At 40.3% G+C, this 20,020-nt stretch overlaps 2 protein-coding genes across 2 annotated transcripts in view; one reads left to right on the top strand and one right to left on the bottom strand.

Moving 5' to 3' along the window:
* Positions 1-20,020, bottom strand: part of LOC130689668 (26S proteasome regulatory subunit 6A-B) — a 63,198-nt gene that overhangs the window by 39,657 nt on the left and 3,521 nt on the right. The gene's annotated exons all lie outside the window — the stretch shown is intronic.
* Positions 629-7,245, top strand: LOC130689002 (repulsive guidance molecule A-like). Its single transcript, XM_057512052.2, has 3 exons — positions 629-806; positions 1,803-2,494; positions 6,027-7,245. The coding sequence occupies exons 1-3, from the start codon at positions 686-688 to the stop codon at positions 6,876-6,878; spliced, it is 1,665 nt and encodes a 554-aa protein (XP_057368035.1). The 5' UTR covers positions 629-685; the 3' UTR covers positions 6,879-7,245.

The following is a 20,020-nucleotide window of genomic DNA, read 5'->3' as shown; positions in this document are numbered from 1 at the left end:
ACTTTCTAGTCTCGATTTTGTTTTTCTCTTTCTTTATTCTTCCACGTATTGGCTTTTCTGTCTCGTTGCGAGAGTTTAAAACAAAACAAAAAATGGTTCAATTTTTCTCCTACCAGACTTTCCTAATGGGGGGGATATTGGTACGATCACGTGTGGCTGCGAATTCCTCCATTTGCTGCCAACAACGATCTGACTTTGTTTGCAGTCTCTCTGCATTTTTTTTTTTTTTTTGATGCCATTCCAAACTGTCTTTCCCGTCATCGTAATCTTTTTTGTTGTTGTTGTTTTCGTACCGAAAATAAATCTGAGAAAAAGCAAAAGAGATTCACGACGGATGCTGCGTGATGGTTTCGAAAACATTTTTTGGCAACCTGTCAACATCCATAATGGATACCCGGTCTGTCCCGCCACGTCTGGTCGTTTTCTGTGTCACACGAGAAGACGGAACGATATTGATGATGTGTCAAAGTCGCAGGAAAGCCGCAAGATGTCGGGAAAAATCTTGGGGTTTCTCTTGAAATGGGGCAAAATGATTTTTTCGTTGAGTATTATTATGATTGTTATTAATATGTCGGATGATTGAAATAGATGGCGCCATAGTCGCCAAAAGTCCCTGGCATCAGCAGCAGCAGCCGGGACAACCGGGTCGAGTTGCGCTGATGGGCGGTCCGGTTCAAGTCGTCTAATGGCTTGGACTCGATTAACGCCGTCAATGTTTTCCCACTTCCTCGTCCGGCCCCGAAGACGACGACGACTACGTCTTCCCGACACAACCTCTTTCCTCCTGGCTCTAGTCATCGTGATTGGTAAGTTTTTTTTTTTTCAAATCATTTTCTTGTTCTTCATTTCCATTTTTTAAGAACTTTGTGAAAGATATTTAAGAAAAATGTGTGGATGCTGGGAAATAAAAAAGGAGAAACAAAAAACGATGGGAAATTTGAGATGTTGTCCTCCTCCTCCCACCCCCCCCTTCGCTGTCCATCTTCCCTTTTTTTTTTGTGTTGTACCCTCCCCTGGTCATTTGAAGTTATTGTCCATTTTGGGGTTCACCGTTTTCTGAAGAGCCCTAGATCTTCTTCTGTAAAAAGAAAAATCGATTTTGACCACCCTCCTTCTAGAGCCCCCTACAGACTCCTCCTTAGGATTTTTCTACTGCAGTTGTCCCTTTTTTTTTTTTTTAAACCCCATTTTTCTTTTTACTTGAAGATTGGAACGCGATAGTTCAAATAAAAGATAGAAAGGGAGGGGGGACAGCAAAGGTGTTGAGGTGGTCACTATGGTTTCCAGAAGGAGGAAATCCGTTATTATCATTGGCCGGGGCTCTTGTTTTCTCACCTGTCCCCCCGTTTCTTTTATGCTTTCTACCCATCAAATGTTTCTGTCATTTCATAATCCTTTTTCATCATCCATACTTTTTTGTTTTCTTTTTAAAAAAAAAACTAGAGAGTGGATTCATTATCCTCTTTGTTCTTAGTTGAAAATCCCTCAGAATTCCTGATCCTACTCTCGCGTACACTACGGGAAGCCTTAGACAAAAAAAAAAAAGAGATTAACTACAGATTTCCCTACTGAATTCCATCTGTAATTCTAAATTTTACCTGAGAATTTTTTTTCTCTCTCTTTGGGCATGAAAATAAAAGAAAGAAAAAGAATAGATCCGAAAGAGGGGGGAATGAGAGAATGTTGAACCCACCTCCTGTTGTGCCTCGCAAGATGCCCGAATGTCCCAAATAGTTTGCATTTCTCTTCCGACATTTTCATTTTTATTAATGAATATTTTTTATTTGAAAACAATAAATTAGCCATGTGGAGCGGTGGGGTTGAAGGCAACAGCGGTTGCAAGGTGGATCACTGCACTCGTCAATTCCAGCAGGCGGCCATGATGAGCGGCGTGAGACGGGGTCCTTCGCCGGCCTTTTGCGTCATCTTGCGCCAGTACTCCGATTGCCTTCGTTCGACGGCGCGATCGTGTCGTGGACACTTGGCCTACCATTCGACCATCACGTTGGTGCAGAACTGGAACGGTGATTTCAATTGTTCCTACGTCGGAGGCAGTTCGGCACCGGCGCCGCTTCCCATCAAAGAAAGCGGCCGTTCCCGCAATCCCGATCATCACTCGTCGTCGAATTTGCACGCCGCCAAAATGGAGGATTCCTATTCGAACGACAAGACAGTGACGTCGTCGTCGGCCGAGCGCACCACCAGTTTGGAACCGACGGCCCGCGTCTACGTCCGCCCGGAGAAGCCGCTCAACAGTCTGCCCATTACGGGCACGAACGTCGTGATGGAAGCCAGTCCGGCGTGCACATACCAGGGCCGTCCTGAAGTGACGCACTGCAGTTTCTATGGAGACCCGCATCTAGTGACATTTAACGGAGACTTTCAAACGTGCAAAGTGGCCGGTGCGTGGCCGCTCATCGACAACGCTTATTTGGCCGTCTCCGTGACCAACGAAGCCGTTGTACCCGGATCCGCTGCCACAGCTACTACCAAGGTAAACACATGTTGCTTTTTTTTTTCGAATTCTATTGTTGCCTCGTACGTAACCAACCACCTCTATTCGTTGTGGTGTTGGGAAAGCAGAAAAAGGGGGGGAAGAAGAAGAAGAAGAAAAAAACGAGGGTTTCGTTGATGGAGCGTGGGGGCTTTTAATGGCTCGCCTTTTTGTTGACACTTGAAAGAGAGAAAAAAAAAGCAAGGTTTAAAAAAGAAGAAATTGTTTAACAGAGAGTTTCGTTTTTTGCTCTAGCGAGCTCGATAGAATTTCTTTAGCTTGTGTTGGTTTCCTTTTTTTTTACGGAACCCTCCTGTCGTGACTGAACATTTTTCGGAATCATTCTCCTTCGACTACGGTGAAGTTCTTTCTAGAAATGGAGATGTGGAGAGAGAGAGAAGGGGGAATAATATCGAAACATTTTTCCCTTTTTTTTTTTTCTTGTAAAGGCGATTGTTGCGTAACCCGATTGAGATTAGTCAGTTGAACGGATGCGGAATCACGTCACTTTTTATCTCTGCCTGTTGTAACCCGAAATTGCAGACGGCCGATCGAAACGCCAAAACCTCGGGTTGAGACATTCATTTGCGTTTAAACGGTAGTTGGCCGACCCCAAAATTACAGTGTTTTTCTCTTCCTTTTTTTTTTTTTTTTTTTTTAAATATTTATTTAATTTTTTTTTTTTTTATTCTTTTCCGCCGTATTCTTCTCTTTTCTCCCTCTATATTTTATAGCTATGGTCTGCGTGTAATTCGAAAAAAAAAGGAAGGGGGGGGAGAAGGCCGGACTCGCTTAACGCGTTCGGAACTCCGCCTCCTTCAGGTGATGTTCTCGTCGGGTTAGAACAAAATGGAAAATACAACTACAAGAAAAATAAAAAAATAAAAAGGATTACGAAATGTATTAGTATAGGCATCGCAATAAGAAAAAAAAAAGGGTTTTTGTATTTAAAGAAAAAAAAAAACGAGAAAAAGGGAAAAAGAAAAAAAAAACGTTTCTGGCTTGTTGTGGCTTCCCGTTCCGTCTGGTTCGCTCCGTGTTTTTTTTTTTTTTTTCTTTCACGAAAAAAAAAAAAAAAAAAAAAAAGAGCTGGCCTATTGTTCTCTAGCCGTAGGGCACAAAATCTTTTCGAAGAATTTTTTTTTTTCTCTTCTTCTCCTTCTTCTTTTAAGTTTCATCCTTCTTTCTCCGAGAGAGTTCCTCTATAGACAACCCAGAAGGTAAAATAAGAAACCGTGTTCTAGCTCTCTCTCTCTCTCTCTCTCTCACCTCCAGGCGGAGAGCATTAATATTCATCGTGTATCTTCCAGAATCCCCTTCCCTCCTCCTTCTTCTTCTTTTGGAGAAGAAGAAGAAGAAGAAGAAAAAAATAAATAAATAAAAGATTGTCGACCCGGAGGAATATCATCGTAGATTGCATTGATAATCAGTACCACCAAGGCCTTTTTTTTTTTTATTTATTTTTATTTTCTTTCGTTGTGTGTCCCTATCTTTTCCTTATCTTCAATTCGTTTGATTTGGCGGAAGAAGAAGAAAAAGAAGAACTGGTTTTTCTTGCTGTTTTTTGTTGTTGTTGTTGTTACAATCCGATTGATTTCGCCACCATCGGTCGGCATTTTGGAAATCCCCATGTCGTTCTTGCCTGCTCCTCTAATTGCCGCAAATTTAGAGATAGCACCGGGTGCGTACAAAAGAACAAGAACAACAAACGTATAAGCATTGAAAAACATTCAATTATCCATCAGCTGTGTTCCGGTTACGTCAGTAGAACGGCGTTCATTCACGCTATTGGTCACATTGCGTGAAATGTTTGGAGTGGGAATGAAAAAGAAAAAGCGGGGTTGCCAGGTTCACGAGAGACCTCACAGCTGAGCTTAGTCTAATCTTAATATGGTCAAAGGTATTTCCAACTACTTAATTTTTAGACCCAAAAAAGAGGGAGGGAGGGTGGCGAAGGGAGGGAGAGAGTATCGATTGTCGTGTTTTCTCTACGCACAAGAGCGGACCGATCCTACAATCGGTCACATTTTTTTTCTTTTTTTTTTTCTTTTCGATGTATATTTCCTTTTGGCACGTATACAACAAAAACTAGGATGGAGGTGGTAGACGTCTGAGTCCAAGAACAGGTTTTCCCTTCCTTTTTTCTTTTTATTTTTCCTTGTGTGGTTCGTTTCGTTTTTCCAGTGACCAAGAAAAGAGAGCCTCTTTTTAAGGCTTTTGTGCTGGCTCGCATGGGGCGAATGAACTGTAGTATGGAGGAGGAGCAGGGGCAACCGGAGGAGGAAGAAGAAAGAAAAAAAAAAAGATGTTGAGGAGGCTGGCCCATGTTTCTTCTATTGCTTTTTTCTTCTTTCGGGTTAAAGAAAAAAAGAAAAAAAAAAACATAAATGGGAAGGGCCCTCTGTAGAGGAAAGAAAAAGAAACGCCATGTGTTGGAAAAGAAGCGACCTTGGCCATAGCTGTCACTCGACGTGCCCGTTTGGAAAGAGAGAAAATAAGGGTTTCATATTTAATTCCGACGGAACACAAAAAAAAAACAAAAAAAAACGAACACGCACGCAGCAGAGGAGGTTAAAGGAAATATACCGACCAGTTTTTCTGGTTTAAACGTATATATATATATTTTTTTTTATTTCTCAGTTCGGAAATTGATTTGGGAGTTTAGAAAAAAAACAAAACAAAACACACAGAGCGCTGGTCTGTGCGTACACAGCGTGAATGGCCGAAAGGAGATGAATGTTTAAAAAAAAAATAAAAAAATAGGGGGAAGACAATCAAGAATTTTTCTTTGGGTGTTTTGTCAATGCCACGGATTCATTTCTCTTTTTCTTACCTTGTTGATTTTGATTTCTTCACTGCGTTCGCCTCTGTATCTGCGTCGTGGCCTTTTTGCCGATAACAAGTGACGCCTACCTTACCGAGAACCGGTCGGTCAGTTTATTTTTTTTCTCTCTCTCTCTCTCTCTCTCTCCTTAACAGGGGGGGGGGGGGGGGAGTGAAGAAGTGTGAGAAGAAGAAAAAAAAAATCAAGTATCGATTCCATTATCCGTATCGTCAATTTTAGCGCACGTGTCGGTTTTTTTTTTTTTGGGTGTGTCTAAATGCGTTCCATCTGCCGCGGCGGTACGGAAATGGCACATTCCGTTTGGCGGTGCATTTCTTACTTGCGTTGATTTAATGCATTTTCTTCTGGCTTCGTGGCCTTGCGATTTTTTTTTTCATCAAAATGTCATCGTTGCATTTTGATTGATCACGATTTTGATTTTAAATTCTTCTTTTCCCCAGCATTTACAAAAGACAATTCAATTTTTCCCCATCCCCGTGAAATGGCAATTCTTTGAACTGGGCGTTGCATTCTTTCGTTATAAATCTGGTTGTTTGAATGCGCTCGTTTGCCTCTCTCTCCCTTTCTTTTTTAAAATATGTATTTGCGTGAGCGGGAGTTACGTACCCCAATAATAAATGTCTCGTTTTTTTTTGTTTGTTTTTTTGTTTTTTTTTTGTTGTTTGTCTTTCGGTTCTATTTCTGTAGATCACCATCATCATCAAGGGAGGCTCGGACTGTGCACCAGAACGGACCTACGAGGCGGCTGTCGACTCGGTTCCGGCCTCTTTTGTCGACGGAAGTCAGTGGGGTGGACCGTTGCCGCCTGGCAGTAGCAGCTTCTCATCTGCTGCCCTGGAACACTTGGTGCCAGTCAGGATTGTCGACAAGGAGCCCGGTCGTCACGTCGAGATTCACGCTCGCCATCTGGGCGCTACGTTGATCGTTCGCCAAGTCGGCCGCTACTTGACGTTCGCCGCTAAGCTACCACGTGATATCGCCGAGCAGGGAGCCGGAACGGAAGGCCTCCAACTCTGCGTCAAAGGCTGTCCAGCTTCGGAGCGCATCGACGTCGCCACTGTACTGCTGGGCAGCGGACAGGGCCGGCATCCGAGCCAGCCATCTAGCGGACGATTTTACCGATCGCAGACGAACGAGTCGCCGTCGACGATGGTCAAAGGCATGCACCGTGACGCCGCCCTGGCCCTCTGCCGCGAGTACAATCTGACCGATTACTACCTGGATTCGTGCATGTTTGATCTGATGACCACGGGCGATCCGAGTTTCTCTCTGGCCGCCAGCCGGGCCCAGTCTGATTACCTTTCACTGTTGCCAGACGCGGCTTATCGGCTGGCCAATCGAACTTGGCCCCTCGGCGCTTCCGGCTCGTCGTCGACGGCATCGAGAGGAAGTCTCTCTTTATCGGCGTCGTCGTCTGCGGCGTCCAGCGTTTTCCCATCGGCCGTCCGAGAAGCGCACGGACCAGGCCGGCCGTCCATCGTTACAGTCTCTCTTGTCTTCGTCTGGACTCTGATGAGCTTATGGAACCCATTGCGGTGATACCACAGGAAAACAAAAACAAACAAATGTATAACACAAAGTAGCAAGACAAATGATTTGTACAGTCATCGTTCGTCGTCAAATGTCATCGTACATGAAAATGAGTTGTTTATGTTTTGTGTGCGTGAGTGTGTATATATATATGTACGTTTGATTTGCATTATATATATATAAATATATATATATTTGATATAAAATTATTGGACTGAATTAGAGTTCGTATGTACAAAATGAAAATGTCGTCCGTACCAAAACATTAAAAAAAAAATAATAATAATTTGTTCACCTCCCTTTCTCAATCTGTTCCCACCCCCCTCACACACACCGTGTTTTATTTTGCCGGCCAATCTTTTTTTTTTTTTTTTTTTTTCGTTGTCGTTGATATCGAAATAAAAAAAATAAATTAATAAAACAAAAAATCATGTTTTTTAATAGCTGAAACTAAACAGTTGATTGGATTTATTTAGTTTTCCTATTATGAATGCAATGGATAAAAGAGAAGAAAGAAAAAAAAAAAAAAGGGACGGTTGGTGGAGCGCCTGACCCTCTCCAAAAAAGGCGATCTTTGTTTTGGTTTTTTTCGCTTCCTTTTTTATCTGGGCTCTGTCTTCTTGCGAGATCTCTGCCATCGAATATGGCGCAACTGTAAACAGATGAGATTCGGATGCGACGTGACCGTGAAACGGACAAAAAATTCTTCCAAAAAAGATGGGGTGGACTTGCTTTTCACGGTGTGCACCTCAGAACCTTCGCCCCCCCCCCCCTCTTGTTATCTTTTGCTATTAATACTTTCTGTTGTGTTTTGTTTTTCTTCTTAAATTATAATTAGATGCGGATTCTTGAGATTCATTTCCTTACAGAGAACGTTGCGTTATGATAGAAAACGCGATTTATTTTATTTTATTTTTTTTTTTTTACGTAGAGGCACACGTGCGTTAGATATAAATTGATGGATACACTTCACGATGAAAAGGATGTTCAATTTCCTTTTATTTTCAAGAATTTTTCTATTTCTTTTTATATGACGTTCCTTTTTTTTCATAATTTTTTTGTATTATTAAACTACCGTACATGATAAGATAAGAGATAACCCCCTCCACTCCTTAGCGCCGAGTCTTTTGATGACGAACCATCACAGAAGCCTATCAAGACAAGTTGGGAAAATTTCAACGATAAAAAAACTAAACAAACTTGCATCATTTTTTTTTTGTTCTGCTAAAAAAAAAAGGATCTCGTTGATACGCGGCTAACTTTAGAATATTCAAAACAGCGTATTTACATTTTTTTTTTTTAATACCATTAAAATGTCCTTTTAAATAAAAAAAATAAAAAATGTTTTGTTGCCGTTTGGTGAAGGGCAAATCAAATGCCAAGCCACGGATGAATGTGATCGTTGTCGACCCTCGCTCCAAAAAGGAACCAACTCGAATTTCATCCGCCCTCCCCTCTTTATTCTTTTTACTCCGCGTCTTGGCATTGATTAAGCGAACGAAGGAGGACAAACGTCAGGCTTCAACTATTTTTTTATATTTTATTTTATTTTTTTTTTTTTTTTTTAAATGAGGTGGTATTGTATAGTTGGTAAGTCGACGCCGTGTATCCTCCCTCTCTATTTGTTTTCCTTCATCCCGCCCCCCCGTCCGTCCGCTTTGTTTTAAATTTTTTATTCCATCCCATTTTCAAGAGAATTCGGTGTCGACGTGTACACATGTAAGCTACACGTACGTGGTGTAATATTTGAAGGTGCTTGGACTTGTTCGGTGTAGGGGAACAAAAAAAAGAAGTAACTTGAGGTCTGATGGAACGGCCCACCCTACGTTATACAACATGCCACACGTACAGCCTCGGTTGCATTGATTTAAATTTTTTGTTTTTGTGCGACCGTTAACAAAGACTTTATCCTTTCTGATTTCAAGACATTTGCATTACGATTGGCGCAAACGATAAATCACAAAACTTTCCAAATGAACTTTCACCCCCTTTGAAAGAAAACATCGACAGGAGAGTTTGACGGGGGGTGGGAAGAAGTTGTTGAGAGTAGCACAAGAACAAGAACAACAAAAAGTACAGAGATGTGTTTCTTGTCTTTTTTTTTTTTTTACACGACCATAACAAGGAGGACAAAAAAAAAACAGATAAAAAACTTTGTGCTTCTTTCTTGTTCATCTTCGTGCTTTGTTCCTTCTTCGTCTCTCGTATAATAAAAGAATATTCACGGTCACACAGGCAAATAGCAACCGTCTTTTTTTTCTTTTTACCTTCAAATTTGACACCCCGCTGAGTTTTCAGAGGTCGTAAATATTTTCCAACCGATTCCTTTTTTTCTTCTTCTTCTTCTCCGTTGTCTCGCGTAACTTTCTTTTTTTTTTTTTCTGCTTATATTCGCCCGTTTTTTTTCTCTTTTCGGGACGCATTTTTTTTTTTCTTGTTTTATATCTCATACACGACTCGATGCATTCGCATAGAAACGTTGCCCATTTGGAACTTTGAACGGCGTTCGCCGTTATCAACGTGCGAATGGAGGCCTCGCGTCAACCCACAAGAAAACAACATCGAATTTAAAACGCTGAGCTCTTTTGTTATACCGGACATTTCTCTCTATTTCGTTTTTTTTTTATCGATATACAACATCAGAAAAAAAAAAAATGGGATGCCTTCTTTTGGGGTTCAGTCGTTCAACTCCAATCTAAAGTCGATCGCTTTGGTTGCAAAGACTCCTGCCGAGCCTGCCATACGAGTTGAGTTTGTAACTTGTTATCTTCTTTATCTCACAACGTTTCCCACTGCGCTCCAACTGCTACATTTTCCCCCCGATTTGAGAAAAAAAAAAAAATTTTCTCAATAAAAGATTGATGTGTATAAACAGCCACACACACAAACAAATAACAATGTCTCGATTGCCACAGCGTAAACGAATCATTTTCGACTGTAAAATAAAAAAAAAAAAGGCACTGAAAATGGTGTTGCCATCGGCCCAGAGCCGCATGAAATGGAGGGGAGTTTGGTGTAAATAAATTAAAACTTTGGTGTATTTTGTTACACAAGCGGACGTGTTTTTTACGTTCTCATTGAGGCAGCAGCAGCGCAGGGAGGAAGGTCAACCCGTTGACTTGAAGTCATCCATCTTCATTCATGAGCCGACTCGTATGATCCCTCACGCTTTCGTTGGCTCTTCGATACCCTCGACGCGTTTCACACAGTCCGAGTTTTTCCATCGTGTCCCTTTCGGTAAAAGAAAACCCTGTCCTATCAAAAAGAATCTGTTCTCCCCTCCACCCGACAAAAAAAAAAAAAAGAAGAACAAAACTTGTTGATGCAACAGCGACAATCTAACGAATCTAGATTGTTAGAATACCTACAGCATTGAAAAATACATTGACGCCTGTGAAACTCACGTTTCCTTTTTTTTTTTTTTCAAGTGTTTGAACTGGAACAGTCTTAGCCTCTTAGTAGACGTTACTATCACACAGATGTGTAATGCGTTATTAACCAAAGTGCCGACGTGTTTTAACGTCCAATTCATTTTGCTTCTTATTGAAAATTATTTTGAAAATTCTTACCAGAAGAACAAGTTCATTCTTATCGAGAGGCACATTCACGGGTAGGTTACAAAGTAATGGTACACCTGAACATCGTATAAAACAAACCGGTTGTTTGATTACATTGTTGTTGTTGTTGGTTTTTTCCCCAAGTATCTCTCTTTTTGCTAATGAGAGGGAAACATAGACACTCGGACACCTCACCGATTGGCTTTGTTCTTAGCTCAGGTGAGGTCTGTGAAACCCTTGTGTCGTTTTGGCTTAAGGTGCTGTCGAGCGTGTAATCTCGGTCCTCTGACATGACACCAATGACCGAGCCAAGTTTTGCCTCCATTTACCTTTTGCCATACAACTTCCGACAATGGCCGACACGCCAAATGTCTTTTTGCCTCTATGACCAACTGAAATTCTGGCTTTTGACCCTTCGCATTTTAACGTTGAGAGATGGGGCCTCTTCATTGACCAGGGGCTTTTCAGATGAAAAACAGCGATAGAACAGGTCACCATTATTGATGACTAGTTGTACGGTGTAGTATATGGTAGAGGGGCAATGAAAATGGCAACAATAGAGCGACCAAGAAAACTAAATTAAAAAAAAAAAAAAAAGGAAATATGGTTGTTTAAATAACTGACGGCATTCATCTGTTTGGGCTATTGGGGGGATCCCTGTCATTTGGGCGTTCATTTCTCTCTATAGACTTTCGCATATGGCCATTGTAAATCTTGTTTCTTTCCCAAGCGAACAAGAGATATACACAAATGGAGAAGTTTGAAATACCATTTTTTTTTTTTTTTTTTTTTTTTTGACCAAACACCCACATATTGCAATATCCACACTTGAGCAATAGCCACCATCCATTTTTGGTAGAAACTTAAACTCGATTTGAAAGACTAGAAGAAAAAAAAATGGACGCAACATTTGTTTCTGTTTTTTTTTTTATCCTTTTTTAAACTTCACGTCTCCTTTATCTTGTCCAACAACTTGTTGGAATCTGGGAAAAGGTATGCTGAGAAAAAGAAAACGGGCCAGGTAACCTTCTTTTATTTCTCTCCTTTCTATTCCAATATGTTGGATGCTTCCATATAGGCCGTTCGTTACTAGCAATAGGCATATCCGTAACGTGGACATATATAAGTCCTTTAAAAAAATTTAAAAAAAATTGCGTAGCTTAAGAAGACACACACACAAAAGAAAAAGCAGTTGGGCTTCTTGTACTATAAGCATTCGTATATAGGGATAGATAAATACACTGTAATAACCGCAATAAAAATGAATTAGACACACGAGTTTAAATGAGCTCGACCACATGTTAGTTTCTTCCCTCAAGGTTGTGGTCGGGCTCCCGCAATACATGTAAGTATGGCCGACTTCTTCTCTTTCATCGCAGCAAAACTATAACCAACCACACGTCTCCACATGTTTTTTTTTTCCAATTGAACAAGCTCCCGTAACTCTTTTGCGGGACCTACGATACACTGCACTCAACACTTGTACAGTCTACTGATTACAAGAAAACCTTTTTTTTTTTTACGCTATTAAAGCGACGCGGGAAAATTTATTTTCATTTTTAATAAAAAAAAAAGGGGCAGCCCTCCTACTGGTGGATGTCATTGAAATATATATATATTTTTTTTTCCTCGAGGAAATAAAAAAAAAAAAGATAAATTCTTGACAGTGAAACAAAAGAAATAGAAGAAACGCGGGCAATGTTTTTCGTGTATGCGAATACACTCGTGTACATGGCACATAGCCGCACATAACTTTTAAAAGACATTCATACAAAGAGCTATATAATCGCCAGATGTATGTAAGCCATTTTTTTTTTTTTTGGGGGGGGGGGGGGGGGGTTTGTTTACGTCTTTTTTGTGTGTGTATGTTTAAAGAACTCTCTGTACGAGTGAGCCTGTGAATGGTGGAAGTCGGCCCGTTCAAAAAAGCGGGAGAGAAACTCATTTGTTCCGTAATCACACGCTCGCCGCCTTTACGTGCCCTGTGTGTATTTTTAAGAAAAAAAAAAAAACAACAGAAAAGACGACTACTGAAAAATAAACAGAAAGAGGGGAGGGTGAACAGAAGTTGCGCAACGCCGTCATTGTCATTAGTATTATTGCCATTGTATTGCGTCTAGATGGCAGTTCTATAAATGTCGAAATAATTCAAAATGCAAGGTGACGTGGCTGCGCACTGCAAGTGCGTGCCAATGAAATTCCCATCCACGTGATTGAGATTTATGAAAGCTATATGTTCTTATACGTACTAAAAATAATTGTTCTATTCTTCTGGCATTTCTTTTATTTATTTTTTTTTTTTCCTTCTCGGAGGCGATCAACATGGAGGGGGGTTGTACGCGATGAGCTGGAGATGGTTAGAAATCTAACAAGGGGAGGGAAGGAATAATATCGTTTCCTGAAGGGTGAGGCGTGAAAAAGGCCGACACGATGGCGCCAGCAGCCGCGGGACGTCTTCCTCTTTGTCTGTCCTCCAGCAGCTTTTCGATGAGCCTCCCTAGGAGCCTCTCTTTCTTCAGTCAAGAAATAAAGTCTATTTATTTTATTTTCTTTTATTTTTCTTTTATTTTTTTTTTATCTCCCCTCTACGGTGTTCCAGCAAGTCTTGACACCTGCTTCACTAAATTCCTTGGGCTGCTTTTATTTTTTTTCCCCATTCCCCATGTTCCGTGGCATCTAGAAAAATGTTACCAACTGTGTGCCACTTCTATTTTTTAAGTTAACGAAGAATTACGAGCTTGATTGTCACTTCATTTTTAATAGCACTCATTTATACACGTTGCTTTGCAGACAATCAGGCGGCCAACTGATCGATGCGTCTGCAATATTTTTTTTTGCGCTGGGCAGACGAGAGAAAACAGGAGGGACTCGTTTTCACGTGTCGCTTCTTTCAATGAAATAAACCAAGAGTTGTACGCATTTCTCCTTACGAGACAGGTATAGCTATCAACATTCGGCCATCGTCTCAGAAAATGCGGAGACAGTGTACATATGGACTGGTTACTGTCTTTTGTTTCACTCGTAAACAATCGTACGGGTAATTAAGCCGCTTTGCGACGATGAGCATTTAACAAAAAAAAAAAATAAAAATAACCGCCTTTTTTTTTCGGGAAAAACGAGAAACCAAGTCTGGTTGTACTCCTTTACATACATACCAAACGCACTGTCTCGTTTTAGATCCGTCTGAAATTTTATTTTTCTGTTACAAACAAAGAAAAAACTCCCGTAAGTCCATTGCAAAAATGCCATCTGTGCAAAAGGGAATCTAACTATTTGTATTCTACTTATTTTTTTTCTCTTTTTCCCTCCGTGTTATTGCTTTTGTGCGTTTGTAAGCCCTGGTTTTTAAGAAAGGATGATATTTGCGTGCTACTATTTCGTTATTGTAGTATCATGCCTGCGGGAATAGTCTGTAAAGAACCAGGTGTACAAGCAGTCAGAGGTGTGTATAACTTATGTACGTTCAAAAAAAAAAAAAAAAAGGTAGGAAAGAGAAAACGGACGAATCACGGAGAGGCAATAGAAAGAGCCGTGTAGAAATAAAAAAAAAATGAAATAAATATGAAATAAAAGCCCTGCAATCTGCGTCGATAAATTATACGTCAACTGGCGTGCGTGTGTATATATATGTGGGTCGAGTTGCTAATATTCAAGAAAGTGGGAGGTTACCCAACGCATAATATATACACCCTTTCCAAAAATATCAAGAAGAAATTTGAATATATTTTTGGAAAAATACAGGAGGCAGAAAAATTAATCCCTGACGACTCTGATTGCTGATCTCGCACACCTGTCAATCATTACATTTCCCAATTTGGACAATGGATGGACAAGGACTTTTTATTTCAACAGTTAGAAGAGGTCGGTCAACTAAACGTGTTTTGCCTTTCCAGATGCTACTGCGTTCAAGTTGTGTGTGTTTTTTTTTTTCTTTCAAAATATGTCCGATTGGCCAGTTGGAGCTACCGGGCAGGATTGTACCTGCGTCCAGTTTCACTGACGGCAAACTACCGGGTCACGCCAATCGATGATGCAAACGGAATGCGATGCAAAAGGGGTTAGAAGTATAAAAAAAAAAAAATTCAAAAATAAAGGGGAGATATTTATAAGGTATACATGTATACATACACACACACATTTATGTATAAATAGATATATAATGCAACATCTGAATTTTAAATGAAGAGAAGACGAGATCCAGTCCCTCTCCGGGACAAGAGTAAAAAAAAAAACACAACAACAAAAAAAGGGGGGAAGGAGGGATAGTAGATGAGAGAAATTCAAAACAGGTTCTGTTGATATATTCTCACATAAATCAAATGAAAAGGTGGAGGGAAAGAGGAAGAAAGGAGAAGAAATCCCGGGCTGTGCGCGCAACAAGATAACATACAAATCAAAATGATTTGGGACAGGATTTTCTTAACGAGCTTTTTTACTTACCTGGGGGACTTTATTTTTTGTCGAGAATCAAAAGGTAAAAAAGACTTTAATTTTTTAAATATAAATAAATAAGTAAACTTTTTTTTTTTTCTTTTCCTGTCCACCCCTCCTTTTCTTCTCTTTTCTTATTCTCGCCGCATTTTCTTATTATAAATACAAAGGCGACACACACACACAATCTCTTTCCTCTTGTCTTTTCAATGACAGGCACGAGAGGCCCGGCAGGTTTTTTTTTTTTCTTTTCTTTTTTTAAACATTTTTTTCTTCTTGAGGTGATAGCCGCCTGGTAACCTGTCATTTTGTCGTTATGGGCCGTGTCATTGGCTGATGAACAAGGATACACACGTTTCGTTTTTCTCTCTTTCTCACCGAAAAGGAACACAATCTTCTTCTTATTCTCCTCAGTTCTTTACATTTTATCTTTTTTATATTTTTGAGTTCTTTGTTTAAAAAAAGATATGACAAAAATACGCACAAAGTCGGTTCATTCGCTCAGTGAAACGAAACGAATAACTGGCTGCTGTTTTAGAGTTACGCTGACCGATTCCTGTCGGCCTTCACAATCATCGTTCAGATGAACAGGAATTACTTGAATGTTAAATCTATTTTTCTGGTCTTTTTTTTTTTTTTTTTCCTAATTCTGAAAAAAAAAAAAAAAAAAAAGATTTCCCAATTCCTAATGTGCAACTTACCGTGAACCGAGAACTCGCCTGGCTGACCATCGGGGGGATCTCACGATCAGTTTCTTTTTTCAGTACAAAGTCGCACAGCGAGTTTTGAAAAAGAAACAACAAAAACAAAATATATACTGTATGTATATTTTTTTTTTCTTCGAATGGGAGGAGAAGTGAAGGCGAAACATTTGGTAATGTGCAGTTTTTATTCGTTGGATATATGCGCGAGTAGACCGTACGGATTTGGGAGGAGTTTGTCCGCGGAAGAAAAACGGCTATAAAAATAGCGTACGAAAGAAGATTGGGGGGAGGAGGATAGAAAAAATAAAGAGAAAATGTCTATAGAAAGCGGAGGAACTGAACAAGCTGGACCAGCAATTTTGGCGAAAAAGTAACAATAAAAAAAAAGGGGGGACGTTTTTTTTTTTTTTTTTGCGGATGAGCCTCGAGTTATCGACCCGCCCACCTTTCCAATTTTTATTTCAGTTTCACTCCCTCCTTTTTTTTTGTGTCCCTTCTACCTTCGAGTTTCCAAAGAAAAGAAAGGACGATACAAACTCTGCATCAGGTAGAAAAATAAAAGATATACCTACACACACACACACACACACACACACAAAGAGGGAGCCTGTACTACACCTAATCTACTGGTTGAGGCTTCGATGGGCACAGCCAAAACAGAACGGACGCCCAGCGGCTAAGAAGTAATTATAGCGCGGTTCAGCAACAAATTGAGTACCTTGGCAGTTAGACCGAGCTAACTATTTCGAACCATTTAATTCTCTGCTGTTTTTTGCCCTCCTCTACTCCCCTTTCTCCCATCTCTTCTTCCTTTGCCTTTCCATCCCAACTTTTCTTTTGTCCTCTACAGTAAAAAAAAAAAAAAGAAGGAAAACTTTCCAGCCGTTTCGTTTTTCCTTCAAGACGGAAGGAATGAGCCATTTCACATCTACCGCATCTTCATGCCACCTGGTGGTATTGTAATACAGAAAGGACAAACAATATGAGGTTTTACAAAATTCGAGAAAAAAATTTCAATCTAAGGTGGATGTAAAACTGTTTACAGAGTTAAAACGATAAGAAAAAAAAATGATTAATTTCAAAGATGTTTAATAACATTTGACATTACTTTACGTTTGGATGTTAAATGACGAGCGCTGCTGGTAAAGGGTTGTCCATCAACGTCAGAAAACGGAGCGTACCTGAGAGATGGCAGAGAAAGAAAATTAAATGTTTTTATTCGGGAATAAATTGCCGTGTTCGTCCATCAACCCACGTCTTTTAAAAAGTATACATTGTTCACCCCTCCCCCCTCACTCCGCTTTATATGAGTAAATATGTTTACAAATTACAGAACGGTTCAGTGTCACGTCTGTGAGGTAGGAAACGCGCATCCGACACACCTGCTTAGTATTCTCGGGAGGAGAGGGCTAAAGAAGGGGCGGAAAAAAGATTTTTCCGTTTAAAAAAAAAAAATGGAGGGTCACACAGAGAAGTGGTTGGTTTTCGATTTTGTCTGTTACACAGTTACACCGAGAACGAAAAGTAAGAGAGAGACGCATTGGAAGAAAGAAGGAAAGAAAAGGAGAACAGAGGACAGAACACCGCGTCTATCTTCTCCAACTGACATGACTCTTATCGGATCGTCTTTTTTCTTTATTCCCCTATGTGCGGGGAGTGTGGTGCCGCCGGCTGGTCCCGTTTATGTTTCCCGATAGTCCACGCCGATAACAAACAAAAAAGAACTCACAAAGCTATACAACAAACGTACGTGCCGCCCATGTATTGAGTATAATAGTAATAATGATATGAATATACATCACATGGTCGACTGCGACAACGAAAGTCAAGGAAAGAATGAAAACAAATTGAATTCGAATAGTGCTATAAGTTTCATGTGAGAACGAATTCGATGTTCATGATACTCGTTTAATTTTGAATGGAAATCGTACGTATTTTGTTGTAATTTAAATCTCAACAAAACGCGAAATAAGCCCGACTTGTCCTACAATGTTGATGCTTTTTAGCGCAATTACTTAGAATTTAAATAACTGATCGGCTATTTTCAACAACAAAGTGTGTCTGTCCATGTTTGCTTAGCAAGAAAATGTCGACTTGAAACGACAGCAACGCAATCAAACGGAGGAAGGTAATCGCGTTTTATAAGAACATGCTCCAAGATTAGTTTGGCCAATCCTTGTTTCCACGATTACCTTTTCTTGACGAGTTGCCCATCGATTAGAAACGCTCGTTTGTAATTCAGCAATTGTAAAGAGATCGGCCAAAAACACGTCCGACCGCCATGTCAATTGAAGCATCTCTTATATACGATCCAGTTGGAGGTCGTCAACGTTCAAAACAAAAAACAATCAGAGTAAAACCAGTTTGTATAAGGACTGCGTGTACACAACTAATGTCTATCTTCTCTTATAATAAATAGCATAACGAAGTTGATTGAATAAGGGAATCGATCAAACGCGATTGATATGTTTGCTAGCGCGATTGCCTACGTGTTTTCTTGTATGCACACTCGTACGAGAAAAGACTGTCGTAAATTAGACTTTCTAATTCGTAGTGTGGCTTCTTCCCTCACAGATAGTAGAACTCATTTTGAAATGCAAAAAAAAACAGAAATACAAAAGCAAACAAATTAGAAAAATCTCTACGACAGCATACCCGGTCAGACCTGTATTTCATTATAAATTGAGTGGCTGTCATTTTCGTTTTTTTTTATTTAAAGAGGTTGTCCTTCTGCCGAGAAACGTCCATCAGTCTGATGAAGCGCGTCTGCCTCGAACTATAAAAGTTTGGCTGCTGCTGCATCGTCCAACAATAGGAGCTGGAAACTGTCTGTTACGGAGCACATCGTCATCGAGATGACAAGGCAAATAAAGAAACGAACAGACGAGTCGTCAAAATATCAGTTGTGTATCTTGGTCTCGTTGATCAAAAGGAGGAGTGCGCCAATTATTTACATATGTAAATGTTATCCGCCGACTCCAACGACGCAAACGAGTCGCCTATTTCGAGTTTTGTCGTATTCTTTATTTGGTTACTGTTATGCGATACACATCAGCCGCTACGCAGTTTACTATTTTACATTTTCAGGATTTCTCCTTTTCTTCTTCTTCTTCTTCTCCTTTGCCCTTTGCTTATTATTCCAGCCAACGACTCCGTTGACTCTGTGGCATCCAAGGACATTTTGCCGTTCAAAATGTCCATTTCCGCCGTAAATAAATCCCGGCGGATAGGATAAAGATAGTATACACGTAGGACGAAATCGTAACTATTTTCTTATTTATTTTTCATACTTTGCTGCACGTCCTGGGCCATCTAAGAATATACCGTTTATGGGACATGCTTGTTTTTGTTGGTTTTTTTTCCTTTTTCGTGAGACTGCGTATAGGGAGAAGGAAATGCGGCTCTATCTCGAAGTTCTCTACAGTACATTTACCATGGCTTAACTCGTTAAACAGTTATCGTGCACGTCGTTCGTTTTCCCCCTCCATACGCAATTCATCTCGCCATATATAGCGCTCGAGCCGAGACAGCCAATCTAGATAAGATGGGGAAAGTTTTGATCGGTTGCAAATGATCTTGTTCCAATCAGACAGTTGACTCGGGGAAATTAGGAAGCTCGTAAACGAACTATCCTATAAAAGGCCTTAGCATAATTTCTGTTTTCTCTTTTTCCTTTTCCTTTTTCTCATATCTTTCTTACTTCATTTTTCATAGAGATTGAGTAGCGGAAAGATATAAGTCGTTTTGTGGGTGTTGCTGTGAGACACGAAAACGAGTTCTTCTGACAGAGAGTCTCTTTCTTGCGAATAATAATATTGAAGGTTTTTTTTTTTGTTTGTGTGTTATAGTTTCTTCCGACTCTCGAATTTGACCGGAGCCCGGATACGTAATTTGGCCAATGAACACGGCCAGCCGACCCAACTCATCTATACGTTGTCTTTTGCGACACACATCTTTTTTATGTATCTTCCCAAAAAAAGAAAAGGTTCCGTGGATTAAAGAAGAAAAACAAGGTAGATGAATGAGCGACGCAGAACAAGAAGATGGATCGACTCCATCGACGGTTGGTGCCCGTCGGTCCGGCCCTCCTCATAAGGCGCATATGCAAATGGTGGCAACCCCATGCGACGTTCGAACGAATCTATACCCCTCTGTATATGTAGAAATGTACGTAAACTTGAAGGCGCCGCTATAACCATTTTTGAATTCAAATCTTTTGTAGTCTATACCGTGAACACACTGAACGCCGGAGCTTGGTCAAGTTTCTTTCTTCCTATCGCGAAACGCGCAGTTCCTTGTCTCCAATAGGACGGCCTTTAAAATAAATTGCATACGGCACGGACACGATTTTCCTTCTTCGTTATTGTTTTCTTTTTCTCGTGAGCCAAACACATTATGTGTAGAAGAGGAAAAAAAAAAACAGCAGACGCTGCAAAAACGTCATCGTCATTTCTTTTTT

Source organism: Daphnia carinata, chromosome 7 (genome assembly GCF_022539665.2).
Source record: "Daphnia carinata strain CSIRO-1 chromosome 7, CSIRO_AGI_Dcar_HiC_V3, whole genome shotgun sequence".
NCBI lineage: Eukaryota > Metazoa > Arthropoda > Branchiopoda > Diplostraca > Daphniidae > Daphnia > Daphnia carinata.
The sequence above is the reverse complement of the archived record's forward strand: the minus strand, read 5'-3'. Positions and strand labels throughout refer to the sequence as shown.